This window comes from Diaporthe batatas, assembly GCF_019321695.1.
Source record: "Diaporthe batatas strain CRI 302-4 chromosome Unknown Contig00011, whole genome shotgun sequence".
Lineage (NCBI taxonomy): Eukaryota > Fungi > Ascomycota > Sordariomycetes > Diaporthales > Diaporthaceae > Diaporthe > Diaporthe batatas.
In genome coordinates, this window is record NW_025408558.1 from 2491535 (window position 1) to 2517855 (window position 26321).

At 54.5% G+C, this 26321-nt stretch overlaps 10 protein-coding genes across 10 annotated transcripts; 5 read left to right on the forward strand and 5 right to left on the reverse strand.

The window, feature by feature from the left end:
* Nucleotides 1-326: 326 nt before the first annotated feature.
* KVR01_009188 (uncharacterized protein) lies at nucleotides 327-1726 on the reverse strand (the record flags this gene model as incomplete). Its single annotated transcript, XM_044793643.1, has 3 exons — nucleotides 327-605; nucleotides 782-1545; nucleotides 1618-1726. The coding sequence occupies 3 exons, from the start codon at nucleotides 1724-1726 to the stop codon at nucleotides 327-329; spliced, it is 1152 nt and encodes a 383-aa protein (XP_044641690.1).
* Nucleotides 1727-3235: 1509 nt separating this feature from the next.
* Nucleotides 3236-4615, forward strand: KVR01_009626 (uncharacterized protein; the record flags this gene model as incomplete). The annotated part of the gene is made up of 3 exons (XM_044781771.1): nucleotides 3236-3322; nucleotides 3626-4265; nucleotides 4386-4615. 3 exons carry the CDS (start codon nucleotides 3236-3238, stop codon nucleotides 4613-4615), a joined length of 957 nt encoding a protein of 318 aa, XP_044642128.1.
* A 2904-nt stretch (nucleotides 4616-7519) lies between these two features.
* KVR01_009416 (uncharacterized protein) lies at nucleotides 7520-9143 on the reverse strand. Its single transcript, XM_044781257.1, has 3 exons — nucleotides 8893-9143; nucleotides 8292-8774; nucleotides 7520-8230 (listed from the first exon to the last, which is right to left on the reverse strand). The coding sequence occupies exons 2-3, from the start codon at nucleotides 8750-8752 to the stop codon at nucleotides 7786-7788; spliced, it is 906 nt and encodes a 301-aa protein (XP_044641918.1). The 5' UTR covers nucleotides 8753-8774; nucleotides 8893-9143; the 3' UTR covers nucleotides 7520-7785.
* Nucleotides 9144-9373: 230 nt separating this feature from the next.
* Nucleotides 9374-11042, forward strand: KVR01_009353 (uncharacterized protein). Its single transcript, XM_044787652.1, has 3 exons — nucleotides 9374-9434; nucleotides 9510-9879; nucleotides 10180-11042. The coding sequence occupies exons 2-3, from the start codon at nucleotides 9624-9626 to the stop codon at nucleotides 10734-10736; spliced, it is 813 nt and encodes a 270-aa protein (XP_044641855.1). The 5' UTR covers nucleotides 9374-9434; nucleotides 9510-9623; the 3' UTR covers nucleotides 10737-11042.
* A 433-nt stretch (nucleotides 11043-11475) lies between these two features.
* On the forward strand, nucleotides 11476-13361 carry KVR01_009263 (uncharacterized protein; the record flags this gene model as incomplete). Its single annotated transcript, XM_044784813.1, has 5 exons — nucleotides 11476-11795; nucleotides 11851-12136; nucleotides 12204-12589; nucleotides 12649-13272; nucleotides 13325-13361. The coding sequence occupies 5 exons, from the start codon at nucleotides 11476-11478 to the stop codon at nucleotides 13359-13361; spliced, it is 1653 nt and encodes a 550-aa protein (XP_044641765.1).
* Nucleotides 13362-13930: 569 nt separating this feature from the next.
* KVR01_009608 (uncharacterized protein) lies at nucleotides 13931-15973 on the forward strand (the record flags this gene model as incomplete). Its single annotated transcript, XM_044782633.1, has 3 exons — nucleotides 13931-14291; nucleotides 14360-14551; nucleotides 14616-15973. 3 exons carry the CDS (start codon nucleotides 13931-13933, stop codon nucleotides 15971-15973), a joined length of 1911 nt encoding a protein of 636 aa, XP_044642110.1.
* Nucleotides 15974-16273: 300 nt separating this feature from the next.
* On the reverse strand, nucleotides 16274-18268 carry KVR01_009073 (uncharacterized protein). The gene is made up of 3 exons (XM_044786366.1): nucleotides 17508-18268; nucleotides 16941-17422; nucleotides 16274-16854 (listed from the first exon to the last, which is right to left on the reverse strand). Exons 1-3 carry the CDS (start codon nucleotides 17676-17678, stop codon nucleotides 16347-16349), a joined length of 1161 nt encoding a protein of 386 aa, XP_044641575.1. The 5' UTR covers nucleotides 17679-18268; the 3' UTR covers nucleotides 16274-16346.
* Nucleotides 18269-19567: 1299 nt separating this feature from the next.
* KVR01_009161 (uncharacterized protein) lies at nucleotides 19568-21219 on the reverse strand (the record flags this gene model as incomplete). The annotated part of the gene is made up of 2 exons (XM_044785263.1): nucleotides 19568-20253; nucleotides 20328-21219. 2 exons carry the CDS (start codon nucleotides 21217-21219, stop codon nucleotides 19568-19570), a joined length of 1578 nt encoding a protein of 525 aa, XP_044641663.1.
* Nucleotides 21220-22639: 1420 nt separating this feature from the next.
* KVR01_009402 (uncharacterized protein) lies at nucleotides 22640-23317 on the forward strand (the record flags this gene model as incomplete). Its single annotated transcript, XM_044784681.1, has 2 exons — nucleotides 22640-23062; nucleotides 23132-23317. The coding sequence occupies 2 exons, from the start codon at nucleotides 22640-22642 to the stop codon at nucleotides 23315-23317; spliced, it is 609 nt and encodes a 202-aa protein (XP_044641904.1).
* A 150-nt stretch (nucleotides 23318-23467) lies between these two features.
* On the reverse strand, nucleotides 23468-25237 carry KVR01_008953 (uncharacterized protein; the record flags this gene model as incomplete). The annotated part of the gene is made up of 4 exons (XM_044794960.1): nucleotides 23468-24019; nucleotides 24076-24663; nucleotides 24698-24835; nucleotides 25013-25237. The coding sequence occupies 4 exons, from the start codon at nucleotides 25235-25237 to the stop codon at nucleotides 23468-23470; spliced, it is 1503 nt and encodes a 500-aa protein (XP_044641455.1).
* Between the last annotated feature and the right edge of the window lie 1084 nt (nucleotides 25238-26321).

Sequence of the window (26321 nt, forward strand, 5' to 3'; positions counted from 1 at the left end):
TTTATCTAGTGGATGAAGTCTCTTGTACACCATCCTTCTGTCTAGGTTGTTTGGACATTATATTGAGTGGCCAAATTCTCTTCAACCTTTCTCATTTAATGTGAGAGACAACATTGAAATACAGTATTGTACTTGGGACCATTTTGGTTTATCAATACAAAGAGCGCGTACCAACACATGAACCTTGGAAGGCGTCATGCATGTCCTCGGACATATACAAAACCACTTATCAATACAAAGTTCTCCTTTCTCTACACAGATGTGAATAACCCTTGCTCTATATCCTCATTTGCTTCCCGCCGTCTTCAAAACATCTAGTTATTACATCAGTCATGGCTCTTACGCGCCACGCCCTTTGCATCGGTCAACAGGGTATCCTGGTCAATGGTCTCCAGCCAGCCCCACGGCTCTGGATAGATACTCCGCTTGATTCCCTCTAGCCTGTCCATCAACTTGTAACAGGCCGAGTCCGGAGAATTCTGGTTGACATTGTACTGGAAGTTCTCGCCTGTGGACTCACGTGTGATCTCGCGCACGGTGACAAGCGACGAGGCCGTCCCGACAGTGAAGACTTCGGAGAACTCAGCCAACTCAGTGACCGGAATCTGTGGCAAAGGCGAGGGGAGTTAGTGTTACTGGCCAATGAACCGTGTGTTCGACACACTGAGCACTAATCGGGGTATATATGTGCAGAGTGATATGCAGAGGGACAGACAGAAGAAGAAGCCATAAGCAAAAACAGGGGAGGCACAGATTGGAACAGAGCTAAAGAAAGATTTACCTGTCGACGCTCGACCTTCCATCCCAGCGACGTCGCTATCACAGCTGTGCTGTCGACAGTGATACTCGGCAGGATGTCCGAGTCCTTGGGAATAACGACTACATGAGAGCCATCCTGCTCACGGCGGATGCCGATGAAGCCGCTGGCGGAGAACTCGTGGATGAAGCTGTTGGTGGAGGAGTCGAGATGCAGGGTGAGGTTGTACCCCCTCTTGCGGGCCCGGTGCATGATGGGCAGCGTGGCACCATAGTTGCCCCCAACCTTGACGGCGCCGGTGCCGCGGGGCGCGGTGCGCCCGAAGTCATCAATGACGAGGGCCCGCAGGCCAACGGGGCTGTAAAGCCTGGAGACGGGCGTCACGAAGACGCAGAAGACGAAGTGGTCGGGCGCATGCATGTTCATGATGGGGCCCGGTGCGTATGCGAGCGGGCGCACGTACATGGAGCAGCCGCCCTCGAACGGCGGCACGAACTCGCTGTTGACCGCGACGGCGAGGCGCACCGCCCGCGCGAACAGCGCCGCCGGGACGTTGGGTATGTCAACCGCAGAGGTCGACCGCGCGAACCGGGCTGCGTGCGCTGCCATGCGGAACAGCCTGATCCGCCCGGACTGGTCGCGATGGACGCGGAGGCCCTCGAAGGCCTGCTGCCCGTAGTTGAGCGAGGGCGACAGCCCGTGGACCTTGACATGGGCATCTGCCACCACCACCGGCTCGCCCCAGGCGCCTGACTTCGCGTGATATTGGCACTCAATGTGCCCGTTGACTGTGAGACATTTGGGATGAGTCATGGCTGGATGTACATGGCTTTTGAGGGGACAACGTCGGCGAAACTTACCTTCGGAGGGTGTGAAGCCCATAGTCTCCCAAGCCACACCTGGTTTCGGCGCTTGAAGCTCGTATATCGGGATGCCTTCTGTTTGGGGGAGACCATCTACTGAACCCATTGTTGATGATTTGATTGTAACACCGAGACTCTTAAGTGTGGAGAGGCAGGAGAAGCTATCCGTCGAGATTTCGTGAAATACTTTTGAAAGGTTTATAAGTAGTAAGCTGGTGGGTCCTTGCGTCCACAGCTAGCTCAAGGTAGAATAAATGTAGCAGAAATGATCGACGACTGGTTTGCTGAACAAGTCAATGAGGTAAACTCGAAAAGCCAGACGAACATAGATGTCTGCGTGTGTGTGATAAGCTTTTTAACAACCAACTACACGTACGATATTCAAACGAGACTGAGAATCAGTAGGCTGTTTAAATACAAGGCACAGGAGGCTTCTGGGAGCCCACGGAAGCCACTTCGTTGCACACCCCTCCGAGTCACCGTCCGCAAGCCTACTAGTAGTCCACGACGGATTCGACTCCAGCCCAAATGATAAAATCACGCCGGACTATCCGGGCTTGTCACAAGAAGCACTTTTCCACCTCTTGTAGAGCCTGGTGGAAGACTAGAACGCGCGCAGTTTGTCACTGCTTAACCACACGACGTCGTGAACCTAGACCCTTGCAAGCGAAACCGGCCACCTGGGTCAGTCAGTTGACTCGGAGAGTTTACTGAGAAGCGGGCCGAAAGTAGAAGCATAATATGTGGAGAACAATCCCGGCACCCGGCTTGCCCCTGCATGTATACAGTGCAAATGTTTTCACTCTAGACGTATACTGCGTACATTGTGGCGGGCGCAACCGAGATCTGATTGATCTACAGGGGCAATATTCGGCGCCAGGAGATGGTCAGAATGCGCGAACACGGCAGGGCTCATTTAAGCTTTGTGCCTGATTAAGGGGTCATGCAAGGTCAGCAAGCACGTGGGGAACAGACAGGGTCGATGCTATTAATCTGATAACGAGGGCTGACCCTCAGTTTCACCGGTTTCTCGGGTCAGCATATGCGAGTCAACGAAGGCCACAATCCCTTGAGTGCAGAATGCCGTTGTACATCCGGGTCCTCACTACGGGCCCCACATTCCGCCGGGATCCCGGAGTGTTTGTCTCGGGATGTCACGGTGGAGAGCTCCCAGGGAATATGGCTTGCCATGAACCAACAGGTTAGAGGGCAGGGCAGGACATGGTCAGGCCGGTCTTTTTTCCACATCCGAGGCCGACACAGACACAAAGAAGTCGGCAGGGGTGAAGACATGCCAGTGGCTTACGATTCAAGGCTATCGTGCTGGCGCGCGCCTGCACTCTGCCTCTGGGTTGGAAAAGTGTGCCGCAAGGTCAGGTCCCAGACGTATAAATCAGATTATCCAATGCGCTGTGCTTGATACGCAACCAGAGTGTCTCTTAACGTCCGTATTTGGCTGAAAAACAAAGACAAGATGGGTGTAGAGTTGGACATTGTTGTTTTCCCTGGAGACTGTGCCGGCCCTGAGGTGTGTTTGGTTTCCTTTCTACAGCTGCTGAACTCGTAGCAATCGGTTGCGGCCTGCAGCTTTCTCACCGAATTTTATTCTTAGGTCATGGCAGAGGGCCTAAAGGTCCTCGATGCAGCTTCGCGTCGATATCCTGATGTGCGACTCAACACAACAACATATCCGATTGGCGGGGTGAGTTTAATTCCGCACCTGTTGCCACCTGCCCAGGAGAGGCACCTCGCCTGGTAGAAATGGACATCGTGGTTAGCAGTCTGCACAGTGACTAACTAAAAGGCTCTCTGTGTTGGAAATATTAGACGTGTTTCGATCGTTACGGCGTCGCCGTTCAACCCGAGGCACTGGAACATGCGAAAAGGGCCGATGCTGTCCTCTTGGGCGCAGTCGGCGGTCCGGTATGAAAGTCCTCCATCTTCATCGAATCTTCCATCTGCTTGATCCACTTCAAACTATGTACTAACCAAGACGATCATATAGAAATGGGCGGGCCAGACACCGTCGGTTGAGGTGGCTAGCCTGGGTGCCCTGCGCCGAGGGCTTGAGGCGTTTGGCAACCTGCGCCCCGTCAGCTTTGCCGCGCCGTCGCTGGCCCTGACGTCGCCCATGAAGCCAGAAGTCTGCGCCGGAACCAACATCATGGTCGTGCGTGAGCTCACCGGCGGCATCTACTTCGGCGCGCACAAGAGCGACGCTCGGTCGGCCAGCGACGTGGACCAGTACACGTACGACGAGGTCGCGCGGGCTGCGAGGCTGGCCGGCGTCTTGGCCACTCAGGGCCGCGGCTCCAACCCACTCCCCATCATCAGCCTCGACAAGAGCAACGTGCTGTCGGCCTGCGGCACTTTCTGGAGGCGCGTGGTGAGCGAGGTCCTGGCGGCCGAGTTCCCGGGTGTGCCGCTGCGCCACATGCTCATCGACAGTGCCGCCATGACGCTCGCCTGCAGCCCTGCCAAGCTCAACGGCGTCGTGCTCACCAGCAACCTGTTCGGCGACATCATCAGCGACCAGTGCAGCGCCATAGTCGGCAGCATCGGTATGCTCCCCAGCGCGAGCCTGCGCGGTGTTCCCGATGTCGCGGACCGCGGTGCAACCAAGGGTCTGTACGAACCCGTCCACGGTGAGCCTCCCTGACCCCTCCACATAAGCTAAGGGTTCACATTGGATTGCATTGCGTCCTCGTCCGCTGGCTTGAATGAATACCTGCCATTGGGGACTTGCTGATAAATCTTGTCCTCAGGCTCGGCCCCCGACATTGCCGGTGAACAATTGGTAAATCCTATCGGCATGATACTCTCCGTGGCCATGATGTTCCGTTATTCCCTCGGCATGCCTGATGCGGCGCAGCGGATTGACCAGGCTGTGAGCCAGACTATAGAGGCTGGGATCCGTACGCCTGACCTTGGAGGGTCCGCAACAACAAGCGAGGTCGGAACTGCCGTAGCAAAAGCTTTGGAAACCCTGGTCTGAATAGTCTTCCGGGTTGTTAGCATATGTCATATAGGTAATAGACTCGTGAACCGTGGCTGGTATAAGAGTGTTTCGCTTCAGCTTTCGCACTTATTTGAAAGGACCACGGCGGCATCAATTAAAGGTCCAGCCTCGAGGACCCGCGACCCGCGTCTCGGTCTCGGCCGGGCGGTCGCGGCTTCGGCGGAACATGTTCCTCAGTCTCTCAGAGCTGCGCTGGAAGACGTTAGGCCGACGACCCTTACCCTGCCCTCCCCAGTCCGGTGCTGGTGGCTCGGGCGCACGATCTTCTGAATCGATGATATAAAGCTGTAGCCCGAAGAGGAGCTCTGGCTGGCGCGGCCACAACAACGGCGGCCGCTGCCTCTTCAGCCAACCTTGCCTATCGCTTAACTTGCCTCCCGTCTTGCCAGATTTGGGTACGAGTACCTAGGCAATGAACAATCATGTGACCAAAGTCAGATCGTAGTCCGTGACATTTCGAGGACAGTCGATTCTCTGCCGTGTGTCCTTACGACCGAGGCACAACTGCAGGCAGGGAAGACTTAGATGCCCACCGCAAACGGTCAAAAGTATATGGTCATGGCCGATGGTATTCTCGTGTCTAGGAAAACCACCCTTTGACTCCCCATTCTCTTGCCAATACCTTGCGAGGACTCTCGAAAAGCGTCGGAATTAGGAGAGCTGCAATAAAGTCGAATCCTTCCTCATTATACTCAATGATGCCATTGAACTAGGACGGCAAGATTGATGTCCTTTGTCTTCAAGCCGGGTTTCTTTCAAGTTTCTTCATTCTGAGGTAGAGATCGGTAATCAAATGTATAACAATGTCTTTGTGCTCTCTTGTGCAAAAGGCCACGGATTCAATGATCCCTCAGTGACTCGCAACACATTGGGCTATAAATATCATCGAGCTGTTCACGTGCTATGTGTGTTAAGCTCCTAAGCGATTTCACCCATTTGCAACAGATAAAGGGCCCAGAAGAAAGCAGAAACTTACGCAACCAACAACATATGCATAACTTCAACATGGGCAATACTGAGTCCCAAAGCTCGACAGTCGGAGTGGCCGGAGACAGCATCCCCAGTCCCCAATATCTTGGGCGTCCCAGTCTCCCACGTGAGTTGCATATACTCATTGCCTCTCATCTCTGTCCACACTGTGCAGAAGCAGATAGTTTCCCGCGACCTGACGCTGCGGAGGAGTTACAACTAGACTTGGGATGCCTGGCTGCCACGTCAAGATATCTACGAAATGTTGCGGATCAACACCGGTTCCACTCCTTCATCCTCCCGGCCAGTCATGGTGACAGTCCCACGTTGTTGGGCTTCGCGCACCAGGCGAACATCAGATCGGCATATCGGCTCAAAACCGCGGCGATTCCCAAGCTCATCGAACGGCTCATCCAGTATAAGCAGCTGCGTCAGGAATTGCGGTATCTTTCTATCAACAACTTCACGCTGGCGTACAAGGCTGGCGTTACAAAAAAGCGGCTCCAGCTTTTCATAGAGGCGAGCTCATGCCACGGCGTCCCGGTACCCCCCTTTGTCCCCGATCTACTTCAAGCACCGACTACCACCATGGAACGGATAGACTTTGAAACGGGCACTACTTTCTGGGTCGAAGAAGAGCTCTGGTTCAGGTCTGCGAGTTTTGATGCGTGGCTCCTCAGATTGCTCTTTGGTTTAGCTCCGCGCCTGGAAAAGCTCCGGATCGATCCAGTTATTGCCGAACAGGTCTTCATGGGGCAATTGTCGACCCTATTTACAGTCCCTTCGGTGGCAAGCCTATTTGTGCCACGAATACCATCGCATCTGCCTGAAATGAGAGCACTCTCGCCTCTATTTCGCACAGAGGCCCTACTCCCCAGCTTTCCCAACCTGCGTCGCTTCCAGACTCATGACCCTGCTCTAATTGCATTCCCTGTTGACACGAATGCTAGACTACCGCCTCCGTCGTTTCCCACAATCAGAAAGCTCACTCTGGTAGCCAGTCAGGCTGAACGGCTGCAACACGTTACGGAGATACTCTGGGAGTGTTCCCAACTACAGGAACTGGTTTACCACCGCTCTCCGGCCCACAGCTCGCTCGGAAGCGGCGGTGACCTCGACTTTTCAAATGCCAATCTGTTTGATGGTGTACACCACTGCCTGCGGAAACTGACCTACTCCAGCACCATGGTCAACGTCTCTTGGGCAAAGAGTTTTACGAGTGAATTCTATCGGATCTCGATTCGCTCATATGCCCAGCGTCGATTCTCTGATGTGCCGCACTTTGGAGGGTTTCAAGCCTTAGAGCATCTGAGCATCGATCAAGCCCTAATGGGTCGCCTCTCACCTGTAACGGAGTACCCCGAGCCGCAAATCGGTCCCAAGTTTCCGGAACTTTCATGGAACCTTCCACAGTCTCTCCGCAGTCTACATGTTCGCTACGTCTACGACACGGACCAGTTGGCAGCCCAGCTCATATCAGTTGCCCGGGCGAAAGTTAAAGAGGGCCACTTCCCTCACCTGAGTCACATCTACATCACACGCGTAGAAGATGGCACGCACGTTTTTGACCAGGATTGGCTACCCCAAATTCCACTCCTCCCCACAAATTATGTGATACAGCAGGCCGAGAAAGTGATGATGGAAGCTGGCGTCAGCCTTAGGTCTGTAGGCGCAAAGATAGCGCCGCATCCTGGTGAGGCTGACCCGTACCCGCATAGACCCATTCAAGCAGGTACCCCTATCAAGTTTTCCGTTGAGCAGCATTTCTTCCATGGACTGTAAGAAGGTCTACAACCAAGGACATTTCAGTGTATTTCGACTCTAAATAAAACTGTCTGAGATTTAATTCAGACGATTTGTCACCTCGTAAAGTGCATTCTTGTGTGTGTATAGTAACTAAATATCTGGACCGCTGTATGAAGGCGCTGTGTATGACATCGGGCGTAAATTGAATAGAAATGAAACCAGGTATAGTAACTAACTGTTCGACATTATTTGAGCTTGACTAAAGGGACGGAAGCTCATGGATTCCCTCATGTGCCTGATCCCACCTGATGTCATATTCAATCGTTTTCGTGTCCGATGACATCTGGGCTCCCAGCCAGTACTCCTCACCACCCGTATCACAGTTTCCAACGCGCTATTGTGGCGTCATCAAACTGGTACCTCAGGGCACGTCATGCACGAACAGCACGCCTCTCCTGCGTCCAAGCCGCCCTGGCAGCCCGCTTGGCCTGCTTCCTTTCTTTCCAAGCTTCCCACTGCATAGCCTTCTCTGCCTCTCTAGGATCCCGGCTCTTCGTTTCCTCTACTGCCGAGCACCTCACTTTCTCCTGAACTTGTATCATGGTTGAATCTGGGTTGTTGAGGGGCTGGCGAGGAGTCGTGATGGGACTCGAGCTTGAGTCATCGACTTCGGTCAGGTTGAGTTGCACTATGCTTTGCTCGGCTTCTTCCAGGGCATGTTCCGAGCCATACAGTGGTCGTTCATCTTGATATTCGTCTATGATTTGACACAACGGTGGAGAGTGATCATCATTTACTTGGCTGACCACAACTAGAACCGCGTGGGTGACCTTCGATTGATCAGGGGGTGTTACAGAGTGATTGACGTTTGGTTCGCTGCACAGACATTAGCACAAAGAGTCCAAGCTGAACTATAATATGAAGCATCTCCACTAACTGTAATCGGTCTCCACCAAACATTTGGACGTTGTGCAATAAGAGGCTTAATTTCATCTTGAGTGAGTCGAAGGAGGCGTGCCTCGCCGCGAACTTCGGCTTTTGCAACAGCCATTTGGCAATTTGCTTGATATCCGATGTGCTTTCTCGTTGGCCGTCACCCCTAAGCGGGGCCAGGTTCCGCTCTAGGTCTTCAATCTCGTACCTGCACAGCTCCAGGACCTCGGCAAGCACATCCCGGGTGTCTTCATTTAGTTCGCGAGACGAGCGCTTGCCTTCCACCAGCTTGACTTCGATGTCCCTCAGAATGATAGCGACGGTCTTTATGTCAACAGCAATCGACATGATCTGTGCACTCGCCGTTCCGAGATCGTCTGCAACGGTTGATATCTTTCTGGCCACATGGAACCCGGCAGCCGCCAGGGGGGCGATGGAGGAGACCAGACCTAGTGACTCGGCCATTTTTGAGTGTTGATGATGAGGCCTTGTGGAAGCGTTAGGCACGAGAACGACTGAACACTGCTATCGTCCGCACCCTGAAGTGATGGGAAGGCCATCAGTTATATCAGACGGCGAACTGGGCAGTGCTGCGTCACACTTACACAAATCAGAAGCTTTTTCGATGCCGAAGGCAAGGTAGCTCTATCGGCCTGAGAGCCGATGTTTCGTGACCCCATGAGTCGCGACAAGGGCCCTTGTGAAACAAGCCAGTCAACAGCCTCAAGCGGGCCGAGCCTGGGATGCCTTGTGAACCTGACATGGTTCCTGCAATCGCACCGAATGGTTTCCCTCGGCACCTGTGAGTTGACTAGCGGGGAGCTAAAAGTGTGCACAGACTTGACACAGTGCCGCGTTTCTCCTAAGGGATAGCTGCCAGTATTATGGATTTGCCGTGTGGTGGAGTGACGCGCTATTCACAAAAGCTTGAGCAAGCAGTGCTCTGTTCGATCTCATTGGCAGGCCTTATGAGAGCTCGGTGTAACACCATCTAGCCCTTTTGGGGCTCGGCCTCCGCCTCACATCTGCCATCGAACTGGCAGGCAGGTCTTGTGCACATACCAGATCTAGTGTACTGCTTAAGACGTAGCGTAGCCTGGATCGCATCATCACTGGTGATTGGTCTTGACTGGCCCAACATACTCAGGTAAGATTGTGCTGGCACGCGTCGGGAGTCACGTCGATCTCACAGCTCCAGAGCTTACCATGTAGTAACGTGCAGCTCCGTTAGGAACCGTGCTGACTGCTCGGTGTATCATCTGAGACGATCTGATAACCACCCAAGCTGCACTGAATAAACCTTGGCAGCAGCACTGGCAGTGCCCATCACGCCGCTATGACGAACAGAATCCAATCCCCGAGAGCAACACTTTCGATCTCGGCAGAGGCTGCTGCCGCATCGGCTTACCCGCCCGATGCCCTGCCAGGTGGTCGCGATGTCGAGACTTTCTACGGCTCTATGCGAGTCTACGAATGGGGGCCGTTGGATGGGAGCAAGGTTCTCTTCGTTCACGGAGATGCCACTCCTTGTCTGGTATTTTCTAAGATTGCTCAAGGCCTGACGGATGCCGGATACCGGGTGATGCTTTTCGGTGAGTCAAGGGTGATCCCGGGGCAGCCGGAGACGTTCTTTTCTCAACTAAGCTGACAAGACCACACGTGACAAGATCTCTGGGGTCGGGGATATAGCGACACTCCACTCGATTGTCCACATGATGTTCGGTTGTTTGCAACCCAAATTCTCCTGGCAGTCACGACTTCCCCCATTTCCTGGTTGGGAAATGGCACAGCCTTCTCAATCATCGCGTTCTCTCTGGGCGCACCAATCGCGTTTGCATTTGCCGCTGCTTACCCCTCATCGATACAATCTTTGGTGCTTCTCGGTCCAGCAGGACTTCTTCGCAGGCTTCCGGATGGCTATGACGACCAACTGATGCATCATCCCGAGCTTGCGCCATCGCGAGAAGCCATCCGCGAAAAGATTCGAGAAATCCTTGGGGTTGCTCCTTCTGGCCCAGCACTGGACATCACACGGGATGAGAGGGGATCGGTAACAGCACGGAAAGCGCCTTCTCGTGTTGAAACGACCTTTGATATGGCGGCCCTTCTTCAGTGGCAGTTCGACCATCATCAGGGCCACGTTCATTCGTTCCAGGACACCATCCGTCACGGCCCAATACAGGCATTGGGGCTGTGGAGAAAGGTTTGCGATATGATTGCCGGTCGAACACCACTAGACACACCCCTGTGCAACTCCAAGTTGCTTGTCTTCTTTGGCGAGGACGATGGCGTCGTGGTGGGGAAGGAGACTACTGAAGACATCCTGACGCTGCTGCCTTCCAGTCTTTTGCAGACTGAATATCTAATTGGAGGGCACGGGTTCCCTTACCCGAACAGCGAGAAGATTACGCACGCCATTCTTTCGTTTTGGAGCCCTGGGCACTCGTAGCTGCACATGTGAGGATGATGACGATTCCGGGAGAAACACACCCTACCTCTCTCATCGCAACAGAAGTCCCGATGTGGTGACACACTACTACGTCCGTCACTGTATTCGCAGAGAATGAACGGGTATGTGGCAGCAAGACAACTCTACGAAACACTAGGGAAAGTAGCAATGATGGTCGTGTCCACGTGTCAAGAAAGGCAGGCACATAGCTCGATGGCTCAAGATGAGATCCCCGGCAAGTGACATAAAGGCGAGCACAAGAACTTCTAGTCATTATCACCAATTCAAATTATATAGACTACCACGTAGATCATCCTTATCAATATGAATGCTATCTGTCTCCTTAACAGACGGAAGTCGCCCTGGCCGGAGCGGTGGAGTTTGGCTGGGAGACGATCTTCCGATCCACGTCATCACTCTCGCCCTCCTGCTTCCAATTTCACTGAACCTCGACTCGCCTAATGTGTCACACTTGCCCCTTCTTTTTAAGGACAACAATTCTCCAGACTGAGCACCGAGCAATGACGTTACCGCGGGGAAGGTGTCAGGGGTGCACCCCACGACGGCTGACAAGAAGGGGATCCCCAGTTCATGAGCATCAGACTGAACATTGTGACGACCCTCGGTCTGAATCCTAGCACAAACCTTATATCCCGAGCTGCCTTGGGCTACACCATCCTCCACCCCTGTCAAGCATATCAAGCTCTCTGGTTGAATCCGAGCACCGCGACCGACAACAATGGAAGCCGACCACCAGATCCCCGGGCATTCTGACCCAGCCAGACTCGAGAAACAGATAGCGTCGGAACACGCATCCACTGCACCGTCACTCCGCTACGCCGCCGGCGAGGCTCCTACCGGCGGAGAGCGACCAACAGTGCCCGACGAACGAAACCTCCTCTCCGAGGCAGAGGCCATCCAGCAGGCAAGGCAACATCCTGACGACGAGCGACCCATCTTCCTCACCTACTCGTTCAACGACAAAGATAACCCGCGAAACTGGCCAGCATGGAGGAAGTGGTACATCACATGTTTTGTCAGCATGTTCAATGTTCTGACGTACGTAACGAATCTACACTCTATCAAGAATTATCTAACCAAGAGCCATGAACAGGTGCCTTTGTGCCGGGGGTTACAGCTCTGGCAAGGAACAACTCACGGCGCATTTTGATGTCTCCCCTTTGATTGGCACGGTTGGTCTGTCCATGTACATTCTCGGATTCGCCGTGGGACCGCTTCTGCTTGCCCCAATGTCCGAGTTCTACGGCCGCAACCCTGTCTACATTCTGTCATGGTTTCTACTGGTCATCTTCCAGATCCCGCTGGCACTTGCGCCGAACATCGCCACCGTCATCGCATGCCGTCTGCTCCAAGGCTTCTTTGGCAGTGCGCCATTGACTGTGAGCTGTTTCTTCATTCCCATCTACCGACAACCCAAGGCGTGGAGGCTGATAATGCACATCACAGAACACAGGCGGTACCATCAGCGACTTGTGGGCAAGAGACGAATGTGGTCCACCCATGGCCGTCTACGGCCTCTCCAGCACCGGCGGTCCACCCCTAGCCTTGGTCGTCAGCGGCTTTGTCGCAACCTACATGGGATGGAGGTGGCTCTTTTGGGTGTACATGGCCATCCTTGGTGGCTTCTGGGTCCTGCTCATCTTCACTGTTCCCGAGACCCGCCATACCACTATTCTTGACAAAAAGACCAAACGTGTTCGCAAGCTCCTCCGATCCGAAGGACTTGCTGCCGCGCGAACAATACTGGACGCTAATTCCGATGAGAAAGAAGGGCTGGCCACTCTCTTCTCCGTGGCGCTGACTCGGCCCTTTCGGTTCTTGTTTACTGAGCCGTGAGTATTCCACACCACGTCCCGTTGTTGGTCCATCACTGAACCACATCATTTCCTAGGATCACGATGGCCGCAGCGGCCTACAATGGCTTCATTTACGGAATCGTCTATCTCTTCAACGAAGCCTTTCCTCTCGTCTTCGGACACGGCGGACACGGATTTAACGCGGGGGAGTGGGGTGCTGCGTTTGTCGGCCTGCTTTTCGGGAGTCTCGTCGCCGCCATCTTCCACCCAGTTCAGGAATCGTACTACTTGAAACAGGTCTCTCACAATGACGGCAAGGGTGTGCCAGAGGCCCGCATGTTTTTGGCCAGGTTCGGGACCTTCTTCATCCCCATTTCGCTTTTCTGGTTTGCATGGACGAGCTTCCACAGCATCCACTGGGTCGTTCCCATCATCGCTAGCACGTTCTTTGGGGCCGGCATTTACATCATCATCCTGGCCGTCCTCAACTACATCGTGGATTCATACCAGTCATACGCCGCTTCTGCCTTGGCTGGGGTTATCCTGATCCGGAACTTGGTCGGCGCTGGTTTTCCCTTGTTTGGCGTGCAGATGTACGAGTATCTCGGGTTGGAGTGGGCCAGCAGTCTGCTCGCGTTTCTGAGCTTGCCTCTGTGCGCCATTCCGTTTCTCTACTTCTATAAAGGAGAATACCTGCGGCTCAAAAGCCCGTGGGCTAGGTATGCACTCTTCCTTGATGCCTGTGGCACACAATACTCATTCAGACCCCAGGGAGCATTTCGCACAGGATGAAGATAGTCCTCACTGAGGAATGGATTCAACCTTTGGCCTGTATCTTGGAAGCCTGGACGATGATGTAAGCTTGGACTGCATCTCAATCGGCGGAAGTAGAAGCTGCTGTGGATTTGTGCGATCAACGAGCCGTTGTCAAGCGGCTTATAGTTAATAATCTGCTGTAACTATGCATCCCTTCAGCCACCTCAGTGAACCCACTGCTTCGGATTGTAACGTGAATCCTGTCCATCACCTCTACAATGAATCTCGGGAAGAGACGCCAGTGTGGCACCGTACTACGTTTGTTTCTACAGGCAAACGGTGAAGCCTGTTTATCTCTATGTTCTCGTGTTTACATACCAATGTGAAGGATGATACATTCACTTCCTGGTTCCCCAACACCACTTGGCCACCTTAAAAGGTGTCCATCCAACCTCATCCACATCGAATCCAATCCTCACCATCCTCACCATCCTGCATTGCCAGTTCTTTCTGCTCTGGCGATCTCTGGCTTCCTTACCCTCATAAGGAAAGCCCTTGCTATCCTCGTACAAATTACACATCTCAAAATCGATCCAGCGCCTCCCTTCGAAGCCATTCGCCATGCCGCCCAACAGCGACCCTCGACACCGCGTTTGGAGTGTCCATCGCCAAATTCTTGGATACCAGCTCGTCGAGAAATACAACCTGTCTGATCCCCAACTGGGCATCACCACCAAGGATGTCGAAACTGTATTGACCGACATCATACGAGGGTTGGCTCAGGGCTGGGACCAGAAGACGTTGCGCAAAGAGCTGACTCCCCCGGTTTGCCTGCCCTTGCACCGTGATATCCTCACGGATCTCAGCAGTTGGGTATTCGCGACTCAGGGTGTTTTGTCCCACATTTACCAGCCTATCTTCACCCCGTCTGCTGCAGAGGCAGGCCTTGGCGCTCTACAGCGGAGTGGCGTCGTCGCTCAGTGTATGTCTCTCTACCTCTCCGACCTCTACTCACCCCAAGTATTCATTGCTCTGGCTGACTGAAAACAGTGGACGACCAGAACTGGGGCCCTCCCACGTCTCAGAGTTCCTCCCTTCTTCAGCTACCGAACGAGTTGTTCGACAAAGTCCTGAAATATCTGCCAGCTGAAGATGCAAACGACTTGCGCTTGACCTGCAGGGAGTCCCGACAGAAGTCCTTCGACTGCTGGTCCAAGACTTTCTTTGGAGAGCGACAATTCAGTAAGTAGTTGTAGTAGACTACTATATCAGGACATCCACCAGACTGACTATGCTTGTGAACTAGTGATCGATGCTTACAGCCTTCAAACGCTTCTCGATATCTCCCGCCACCCAGTGCTCCGCTCCGTCCTCACCCACCTCATCATCGGCGTGGACGAGATCAATACAAAGGACACACTAGCCGTCATCCACCGCTCGTACGATAGAAACGCAGGTAGAGCTACCGCGATGTTTCGGTACTGGCGAGACGCTGCAGCTTCCCAAGAAGCGCTGCTACGAACAGGAAGGGCCATCGAGCTGTTGTCAGAAGCCCTTTCAAACCTTACAGAGCTTCAGGTTGTCAGCGTCACCGGATCCACGATCCCGCGCGACGCTCCTGACTACCCGCGCGCGGTTTACTACCCGGATCTGGGTTTGCACAGCTACGGGGCTACGGCGTACCAGATGCAGCCCAGGGACGGACAGTATCTCAAGCCGAATTCCAAGGGCTTTCCGGACAAGGTCTTCAGCTGCGTCCTGAACTCGGTGGTGCGATCCTCGCCCCCAAAGCTGGTCGGCCTGCAGACGTACCTGGACAATCACGGTTTCCTTCCACACTTGAAGGATGAGGCGTTCTACCTGCCTCCCTTGGTACCTCCCTTCCCGGGGAGGCTCACCTTTCTCGACAGCCTTACCGACCTGCACCTCGATGTGAACTTGGAGTCGAAGTCAATGCGCAGGATCGTGTGGCGTGCCGACCATCAGCACTCCTACGACCCCTGCAACGCCAGCCTTCGACAGCTCCTGTGTGCTTGTTACAACCTGGAGAACGTCACGTTGAGCGTTTTCATGACGCCCAAGTTTGTCAATCATTGTGACTTCACAGCTTGGCTCGCTGAGACCGACAACACTCAGGGCGACCCCCTGGTGCGCTGGCCCTCCCTGCGCAGGCTCGTGCTCAGGGGAATGTACATGTCACCCACCACACTGCGAAAGATCTTCGTCAAGTTTGATACCCTGAAGTCGGCCGCACTTGACTGCATTGTCCTTAGGGAGTGCTTTGAGGACCACCCGATCGTCCAGGAGGACTCGCAGGAGCCATTGAAGAACCACTGGGCAACCTTCTTCCGCGAGTCTGGACATAACGCCCTGCTGTCGAACCTGGAGAGCCTCAATTTGAAGAACCTGGAGGTCGGGAGATATCGGAAGCATTCCCTTGTGTTTGTGCAGCAGACCGACGATGATACCGACGGGGTTGTCTTCGTTCTCCAGGCGCCACAGCCGGGCGACGAGGTCCCAGTCGCACTGGAGGTGACCGACTTCCGCAAGGAGGCGCTGGAGACTGTGGCGGAGCAGACCTGGTTTCTCAGTCATTGGAAGTTGGCCAGAGACCCCCCGGAGGATCCTGCAGAGCCATCGGAGTCAGAGGCGATTGAGGATTGAGCTCTTATCCCGGTCACGTTGGGCGAACAGGAGCAGGGGCACTGTCAGCACTTTCTGGTCACACTGGCCGCTGAAGACCTTGGGTTGACTTCCACACAGTCTACCTAGGTAGAGCTGCTCGGGTGCCCGCTCCCTACGCAACCACGGTATCTCCTCCCTGCCCCCCTACACAACACTATGCTATGGAATAACGCTCTTTAGAGTCTGTCACACAGATTACTGAGGTATCAAGTGGTCCAGCCAGACCTCGGTACACTCTGCTATGGGGTGTTGTCATGTTGAGGGTGCGGCGGTGATACGGTAATAGTATATTTTATTAGACCCGGTCTTTTAGAGACAGGACCAAGTTGGACCTTTGAGGTAGCTAGTCTAGCTAGCCAATCATGCTTGACGTCCTCCGATCATAGTTCACAGTGATGGTCTCCATCTTGACGATGCCACCCGCAGCTCCCACAGCAGCCCTGTCCACATGAGCCCCAAAGGCGTCGCCCTCGACGTCCACGGACTCGGAGCTGCTGCGGCTCGCCCATCCCAGGTCCGCGAGCTTCGTGCGCCCGCGCTTGCTGCTCGCCTTGCGGACCATGTCGTTCCCGCCGCTCGTGATGGTCGTCGTGGTCGCCATCATGGTCATCTTGGACCGCTGTTGCTGCTGGTTGAGCACGCCTCGCCCATCGAACGTCCCGTCTGCGGATGAGATGTGGTATCGTGAGTGCGCCCTGACCATGGTCTTCGTCCACAGCCGGAGCATGGGTATCGACGCAGCTATTATTGTCGTGGCGATCTCGGCCGCTGACCATATTGAAAGCTGGCCTGATTCGGATGTGAAATCGTCGGTCATGAGGGGTATCGTTACGCAGCGCATTATTGATGTTGCTCCGGCGCTGGAGGGGGGTGTTAGCCCGTCTGATGTTTGACTGACATGTCCGTGCTGAAAGTTTGTTGGACTGGGATGGATGATTTCACTTACACTATCCCTAGGCTCATACAAATGCCAACACCGATCTTTTCCTTTAAATTCATCTGCATATTCCAGATGAGCACCCACGGGATGATGGCCAACGCAAAGTCCGCAGCGGCAGAGTACGCCCCGCCGAAAACGGTCAGCGTCAGCACCACCGTGCGGTCCCAACAGTTACCATCGACCCGGGGGTCAAATCTCTTGCCCACCGGCGTGCACGAGAACAACGGCAGAAAGGCGGTGAAGGTGAGGAAGATGTTGAGCGAGATGATTATGAACCAGACCAGGTAGCGTACGTGCGAGGCGACGGTCAGCCGCAGCAGCGTCACGGCGAAGGAGGTCTTTGACCAGGCGGCGCCGAGGATGGACAGTGTCTGGGCCACCGTACTGAGAATCATCGTCCGGATGAGCGTATCGCCTGGCACGCTGTGTTTTCCAAGGCCGGCGTCGACGGCCACGGTGGTGACGATTACATCTGCTAGGAGCATGACCTACAGTCTCTCGGCATCAGTGACCCAATTCACGCAACACTTCCTTCGAATCCAAATTCACTCTCAAGGACAGGCTCATGCTCACCCAAGCCGCAATTACGATGTAGTCGTCCCACCACAGACCCTTACGGGCAGATAACTTGGCCCATATCCGAGCACCAACAACGATGCCTGCCAGGGACAAGAGCAGCCATCCGATGGCGTTGATGTATGCTCCGAACCCTTCATCGTTGGGCCGAGACGGCTGTGGATCCATGATTGGCGATCCTGAACCAAGATCGGACTCGCTTCTGCGAGTGTCGGGCAGAGTCGCCGTTGAGAACAAGTCGGGGTGGATACGGCGATCCGCGGCCCCAGGCCAAGGCGGACAGAAAAGGCACTGATAGGAGTTTTTAATTGTTGATCCTTTAGAGGCGGACCGAGGAAGAATTGAAGAAAAAGAAGTCTATTCAACTCGGGAGGGCCGGAAATAGGAACGAAGTTTACTCAGAAGAAAGCCAGCCCGACATGCCAGGGAACGAACGGCAAGGGCATCGAGAAGAAGCTTATCCACAGCCAGAGCGACGGGCACCTGGGGCCCATGGCACTTTGTCGCCTGTCAACCTCGGGTTTCTGATACAACAAGCGGGCTGTAATTGTAAAACAACCAGTGGTGTGCCTGGCATCATACGGGCCACATGCACGACACCACGCGACCGGTTTCCTTTTTTCCCCCGTCAGCCGGGGCCTGGGGAACCGTGTCGAACAAAGGGGACGACGGGGTTTGGGCTTCTCGAAGCGGAGAGCAGCTCGCATAGCGAGTCTGCTATGTGCTGTTTGCACATGAGAGCCAGCCGGGGGCCCAGGGTATATGATGGACCAGGTATACCGGGTAATTTACCTGACGGGCGCCAATGGCGTTGCAAGTGCCGTCCACTGCCCCCTCGTAGGGTGGGTTTGCGCCGAAACCTTGGAACCAGACTGGGATCAGCCGGAAATAAAAGCCGGCCTATTGGTCGGGCGGCCGGCTGGGATGGGCGGATCGAAGATCTAGAAGGGCTGGAAGGCCTGTCTTCTGGGGGGGCTGTGGAGCCCGGCAGACTGCGCGCGCACCCAGCTGGCGCATGAATAAGGGTCCCTCGAACTGAAACAGAAGGGCGGCCACGGGTGTGGAGAATTGCGTGTTGCAGAGGGCACACGCAAGAGGCACCAGTCAGAAACCCGAATGACCCAGGACTGCCACGCTGCCGCACAGCCTGCACTGCTACGTCTACGCTGCTACGCTGCTAATAACGGTTCGTACATGACATCGCAGGGCGGTGGGCGGATCATCCAGGGGCGCAGGGGCGACGACACTAAGCACTAGACCAGATAGTTCACCGCGGAATGGTTGGTTAGCTGTCGATCATATGGCTCGAGGGCCTCAGGCCTTCGACGGAAAGCTCCGCGATGATCACCGCCGTCGGTCGCACTGATTTCCTAATACATGTTCTGTTTTTCTCTCTACCTTGAGGGCGCAGCTGGACGGGCCGACGGGGCAAACGACGTCAAGCTCGCCCTCGCTACCTACTTCGGGGATGTGACCGATCCCGGAGACCCAGGGACTGCCTGCAAAACAAATCCTAGTTGCCTATTTCCCCTCAGACAATCTCGCTACATCCTGTCATTCGGATCTTTCTGTCAGACCCCGCGTTGATCTCGTACCCCATAATCTGACGGCGAGGCGCCCTTGGACCCGGGAGTAACTATCAACCTAATTCGATAGGTCGTTTCCAGAAGAGGGAAGACGTGGTCGCGGACCCGGAATTTCAGAAGAATCGTCCAGGCCATATCGTTGTGGCAAGGATCTCTGGCCGGCATCGAGGTGCCCGTTCGCTGGACCGACGTTCGGCAGTGCCTCCGAGCCGGGGCGATGTCAGCTGCGTCGCTGGCTGGAGGATGGCAGTGCCGTGGCGCGCGGTGGTCCAAAACAGTGAGGCTTCTCGTGCTCCGGCAGCATCTCGAACACCGTCTCGCTTCCCCGAGTCGAAAACATTCACGCAGTAGTGAAAGTTCACCCTGCCACCGTTTTCGATCCGTGCCGATAACAGATACACGTGGTTGTTGCGATGGAGTGACAACTGCTGACGGTATCATAATTACCGAGGCATCCCTCCAAGCTTCATGCTAGTCCATGCTCGAGTCTGCTCGAGCCGCTTCCTCTCCAACTTCAAGTTGCTTGGATCGATCAGCAAGGGTGAAGACCTTGTTCTGGCGGTAATGCTCAATGTGGTAGCAGACGTCGACCTTGTCGATATGGGGAAATTCGACGAGGAGAGTAGCTGCGAGCTCTTGCATGAATTCTCTGGTTGTCCCCTCGACGCCGGACTTCCTCGTAAATTGCTTTGCCAGCCTCTCCTTGCATGCCGAATGGAGAAGCAGAATGACACGGCGTAACGAACCGGGAAGAATTGCCGTCGCCTGTTGGATAAGGCGGTTCTCTCCCTCTGTGAAGTAGGCGAAGAAGTCCAGTGGCACCACCAGAGTTTGGAGCTTCGGCAACGCAGAGAGGTCTACCGTCTTGTGCCATCCCGTCGTGGCTGCGCTGAACCTCCCAGATCCGAGTCTGAAGGGATAATTGTCAAACACGAATGTGTGCAAGTTGTCCGATCGCATCAGAGGATTGAATGCCTCCTTCGGGAGTCGTATAACCCACATACGAAATATTATATCGCTAGATATGTAGCAATCATCTTCGATCGTGAGAGCCTCCATTGAGGGAAAGGCTCTTGTGAGGGCCTCAATGTTGTCGGCTACGATTTCAATGCCTCGAAGATTGATCTTCTTCACACTCGCGGACACCTGGTTAAATTCTACAGGAAAAGTTTGGAGTTAGAATGAAGCCAGGGAAGAATTCCTGGAGACCCCGTTATGAGGGCCGACTTACCAGGTCGTGCCACGAGTAAATCTACTGTGTTGCTCGTGAGCAGAGGGGCGTCCCAGAATTTAGTCGTCATCCAGCTGGGGTCTCGAGTCAACCCGACCCAGGACACTTCAACCAGATTAGGAGACCGGAGCAAGCTCTGAAAAACCCGGATCAGGTCCTCAAATACCAACGACTTTCGGAGGACCGACCCACCACCCAAGATTCCCACCGTCTTGAGGCGAGGTAGCTTGGAAATTGAAGTGTCCAAACGCAGCCCATCCAACTGCTTAGAGAGGTCAAGACTGCCCCGGGTGACTCTTTGATCGGCATGGGGAGCGTAGCCATGGGGGTAATCCCCAGGAAGTCTGATGTACACAGCCTGCAGCGCCGGCGTTCGTGACAGGGTCTTGTAGAGCAAGTTGTAGACCATCTTGTCCCCGGTGATGGCTGGCATCTCCACCCTAGCTAGATCCCCGCCTGTTGTCCAGTATGCGAAGTCGGGATCGTTCAAGGAACGCAGGGGTGTCAGGTCGACGAACAGGCTGTCCTTACGCGTCGGTTTCTGAGAAGGGAACAACAAGATGGACTTGACATGGCCTGTGAGCTGTGGATTCGTCAAGAGCATCGCAAAGATGCGAATGGCACGGTCGATGCTGTACATGCGGAGGTCGCTGTACAGCTCCCCTCTGGCAAGCGCGTCCATCTTCTTGGAGACCAGGCAGAGGTTGCGCAGAGCAGCCCTGTGCGCCTGGTGGTCTTTGGTGTATTTGAGGGTAAAATGGGCTGGGGCCAGGTGTTTGAAGACCTCCAGGTGGATTTCGCTGGGTAGCAGCTCAAGGAGACTCTCTCCCGGCGGGAAGGCTGCGATGGTATTCATGCTCGCGCGCTTCGGAGTACAGCGTCGCTTGGCCATGATGCCTTGAGTGGTATTCAACTTTGAAGCAACAACCGCGTGTCAAGAAGGCTGGCAGCTGTGCAAAAAAAAGGTGGTGGGGTCGCTGCGAGGGGGACGTAAAATCGCGTTTGTTGTGAAGCCACCAAACAACTACGACTTCACCAGGCTCAGACCACGTGCCCACCCATCTCAAGCGGTGGCGCAGGGGGAGTGAATGGCGTCCAAGGTTCTCGCCGTGCCGCCGAGGCAATGGAAATTCCATACCTACCTAGGTACCTAGGTACCCTACCTCCTCCTTCCTCTTCTCCCCCCCCCCTCCCATTTACATCTAGACTCACTACATCACACTGATGACACCAAGTGTACTGGGCGGCAACACTGCTCAGGCATCGACATCAGTCAGAGGCAAGCTGTAATGACCTCTACATTCCTCAATGCCAGTGGTGTCCAGATTGCAGACTTCGAAGGCGTCGCAAGTCTTGCCACTTTACTCCCGCCCGGGGACCTACGACGATCGCATGACCGACCTGCACACCGTCTTGCAAAATAATTTTACCGTGCAGCCCGATGATACACACACTGCAGAGACAACACTTCAAATCGGACAGCTTTGCTTTGACGATGCGCGTGTCCAGGCCGTCCACCCTGGGCAGGCGACGGAGCCGCAAAGCATCAATCCCGTCCCCTTTACCACTTAGAATTCGAGGGTTAGATATTGGAGGAAGCCAACGCGGACTACGATCCAATTGCGGAGTGTGTGCAGCTAGGTGACAACTTGCAGGACGGGCTGTTCCCAGAACGGATTGCCCTAATCAGTGCTGACGAGCTTAGGAGCAACCATTCCTCGAATTTGACGGCTGCGGTACATTACTATGAGACTGGTGGTTTTGCTGTGGATGGAAGTGGCAAGGGGCTTCAGCCATCGAATCTGAATGCACCATAATTCCGATTGATTGCCGGGATAACAGGCAATTAGGCGAGTGAACCTTTAAAGCTGGCCAGATAGCGGAGAAGGACTCCGTTTATGAGCCTCAGACGTTCTCCACTTCATTGACCTTCCCGTTTCTCCCCTGTCTGACGAATGTGCAATATCCGCCGAAGGACATCACAGGGACGTAAAGATAAGCAAGAAAAGGCTTGGTACTTTTGACTCTCTGGACTGGAGCACTTTTCGTGTGATCGATGCTCCGAACATAGTAAATAAGCTCGCTGGCGCGATAGCGAAGGAATCGAGGCTAATGTAAAGCCACAGTTTGGTCGAGTCACACTGCTTATCGTGCCTCATCCCCGACTTTGTGACTCATCCATATCTTCCAACCCTGTGTCATACGAACTCGACAAATATTCACCAAGCCGATTACTGTTGATAAAGAGGGTCTCGTCACGGCACGCAAAGCTCCCGGTCAGCCATTCGTTACCCCTCTCACAACTTGCAAGCATGTCGTCTGCACACGCCGCTTCGGCGGCCTCCGGCTTCGCAATCACCACCCCCCGCTTGACAATCCGGACCGCAGTCCCACCCGACGGCGAGGCTCTCGTGGCCTACTTCAGCAACCCAGCCAACTTCCCATGGCCGGCGGAGAAAGACTTGACCCTCGAAAAGATACTGCCACGGATAGATAAATGGGCAGACGCCACAGCGGCCGGTAGAAGCGCTTTCATGGTCATTGTGGTCCGGGAAACGGACCAGCTTATCGGTTTCGGCGGGTTCAACAGTTTGCCGCGGACAGAGCCGCTGGGAGGCAAGCCCACGTGGGCGATCAGGAAAAGCGAGGGTGAGGGAGAGGAAACGGTCCTAGTGGCCGATATTGGTGTCAGTATTGATCACCAGCACCAACGGCGGGGTTATGCCCGGGAGGCAGTCTGTGCTGTCGTGGAGTACGGATTCGAGCATCTGGGCTGTGGCTATGCGCATCTTGATACGCAACAGTCGAATGATCCCATGAAGGCGTTGCTGGCTGGTCTTGGAGTGAAGGGCATTGAGGGCGACGGTAGCGAGCCCCTGCCAGATGCTGCTTTCAGTTTTGCATCCAAGTCGATTAATTACGACGTCGACAGGGCAGGCTGGGCAGGTTTGAGAGACGAGTTGAAAAGGAAAGGCGCTTGGCCTTTATGAATGAGGACACGCTTGTTGGAGATTTCACCTCATGCTGAACTAAAGTACATAGACTGCGAGTCAGAGAAGAGTGGGAAAGAAACACGGGGGTGTATTCGAGGAGCTCTCCTGACGTCTCAGACATAACTTTACCTAGGCAGCTTGATGAGCTCAATCTCCAAATTCCTTCACAAGCTGCTCTTGTATTTTCTCCCACGCTCCCTTCAGCTTGTACGCAGACGTCCAATAGTTGCCCAAACTATCTTTACCCAGAACGAAAAAGCCATCTACCGGCTTGATAGGCCCGTGATTCTCTTGCGCGTATACAGGCTTGCAAGGCCGCGGCATCGCATCCTGTCCCTCGTCTTTCCCCTTGCGAGCGGGCGCAAAATCAAGATCAAACAAGCCCGCCTTCGACAAATTCGAGAAACCAACTTGGGCCATCCCACCGTCACCAAACACCACGATGGGCAGTCCCGTGCCCGAGGCCTTGACCAGGGCGTAATACGCCTCATGTTGTGCGCGTGTCCCTTGCGTATTGATGGCGCGCCGGACATGGCGCGCGAGCCAGCTCAGTGGGTTCGAAGTGACATCTCCAGCTCGGACGAGGACGTGTGCCCATCCGAAGGCATTCCCTACATAAGGGTGGTGCGTGGACAAGGGAATTAGGCCATCCGCTCCCTCAAAGGCCTTCCGGAGGGACATGGCAATAGAGCCGTTTACCTTTCACCAATGTTTAGCGGAGAGGGCCTCCTATATGGAACCGCAGAAACACATACCAGCTGATCAGGATCCATAGACGCCGCAGAAACAACACATCGCAGGATGAAGGCAGTGATGATATCGTTCTCGGTCAGGAACACCTTGGCCGGGTCCTCTCCCTTCTCGACAGCCTCTCGGCGCAACTCCGTCATGGCCCGTTCCAGCTGCGGCTGCCAGTACGACGCCGGCACGCACATCATGCCATTTTCCTTTGCGCGCAGCGCCGTATCGATGCCATACCCGAGCCCCCACATAGCGATACCGAAAATCCCAACCCTCCTGTCCGCAAGAACGTGCTGCTCACCCGTCGCTGGGGGCAAGCCCTGCGCCAGAGTCATGCCAAAGGGGTCGCTGCCATCGCTGCCTTCTTGTCCGCCGAGCGGCGTGGGGATATCGTCGGGCCCGCTGCGCCCCCAGAGCATGGCGCTCCAGGCCTCGAGCACGTACTTCAGCCCCAGCGCGTCGAAAGCGACATGTTGCCACTGAAGGGCGACGAGGGTCGCGTCGTGGAAGGTGTGCACACGAAGGCCCAGTACGGGGGCGTCTGTGTCGATGTAGTCTTTTGATGCCGTTGGGGCGGTAGCCGTCCGCCCAGACCAGGTCGGCTAGGTCGTCTGGGTCTGCGACGACGGCAGGCACGGTGCTTGGTTTAGGAATACGGGAGGCGGCCGGGTGGGCTGCGATGGGCATGTCGTGGGCTACGTGGGAATATGTGAGTGCTGGCCTGGATGGTGTGAACTCGGAGGGGATGTGCCACTCGATTTTGCCCGTGGACGCCTGGTGGCCAGACAACGTCGCGTGCGTTAGTGGTGAAGCAATACATCAATGGATGATAAATATCAGTTGTATGCTCTCATGGGGCTTCAGGTAGCAGACTCATCGTCGGAACCAGATATTCCAAGAAAATCCGCTGGAGGGAAACCACAAGAGGCCAAAGAAAGCATGGATGCTTACATTCCTTTTCAGCCGTCCTCCAAGCCTCTCCCACCCTGGCCGCTTGACCACACCCTCCAATGCCTCCCGAAGCACTTCTGGATCGAGCACCTCGTCGAACACCGCTAAACCAGACATGTTGTTACCTTGCACGAGCAGATTGTTCTCGAAAAAGTGCAGTGGCCGCACCCGATCACCTGGTATCGTCTCCGCTGCTGGCTTTCGCCCACCAAAGAGATAGTCCATCTTCAAGCTACCAAACCACAGGCCTTTTTTGTTTTGGGCGAGGCGATCAAAAATGAAAAATGAAAAGCTGCTCTGTCATGTCTCACTTTCCGGACATATCTCACCTCCGATGCGTCAGCTGACGGTGGGCCCACTAGGTTGGAGACTTCGAAGCCAATAGACACCAACTTAAGTGGAACGACACCAGTGTGAACACCCCTGAAAGTGAAAGAATCGTAGAGGTAATGCCCTGCGTGGCACTCGAGTTGCGTCAAACAAGAATCAAATATGACGAGACCGCGGTCTGATATCTGGCATGATCTGTTTGTCTGCTAGATTAGATGGGGCCTTCATTCTAAGGTTGTCTTGAGGCCTTCTATCTATTTTCCGAAGCCTTACACACCAAGTGTCTATTGGCTCAAGATAAGCTGGACATGTGGAGTGCAGGTACTCCTCTGACCCCTGTGAGAAATCGAGCCTCGGCCTGCAAGGTAATGAATCCTCTGTGCTGACTGGCGTGAGATACCTCGCATCTGGGCTTACTAGATCGATGCATATTGACACAGTCCTGAAGTCACACGCAACCAGCTAGACACTAGAAAGGCAGTTGACACTGGCTTCGGAATTGATAAGCGTTCAACGTTGCAGACGCTATTAATGCGCATTTGAACCTTTAGACAGCTTGTATCCGGGATTATAATGTGCGCGAATGTCCCCACAAGCACAGGTGGAACTATTCTAGCCCACAATTGGTGCCTATTTGAATCATCAGTCATTAATTACTGCTGGCTATTTATACGGCGTCCTCTTGAACACCCCCCACTGGGCAGACATCCTCGAGCACCACACAAGCTGGTTTGTCGAGTAGAGGGCAGCCACAATGTTTGAGTTTCTGTCGTAATACTTGAAGCTCATCTTCAATCATCTGGATGTCATCAATAACCGCCGGATCTTCAGCTGAAACATCCGTCCCGCGCCAGCGTGGGGTCCGCCATGGTTGTGGTACATTCTGACCTTCACGTCCCAAGTAACAACAGGTCGGAAGATGAAGGGCACCCGACTGATCAAAGGCGAAGAACCGCAGGACTGCTTCCATCTCGGCCAA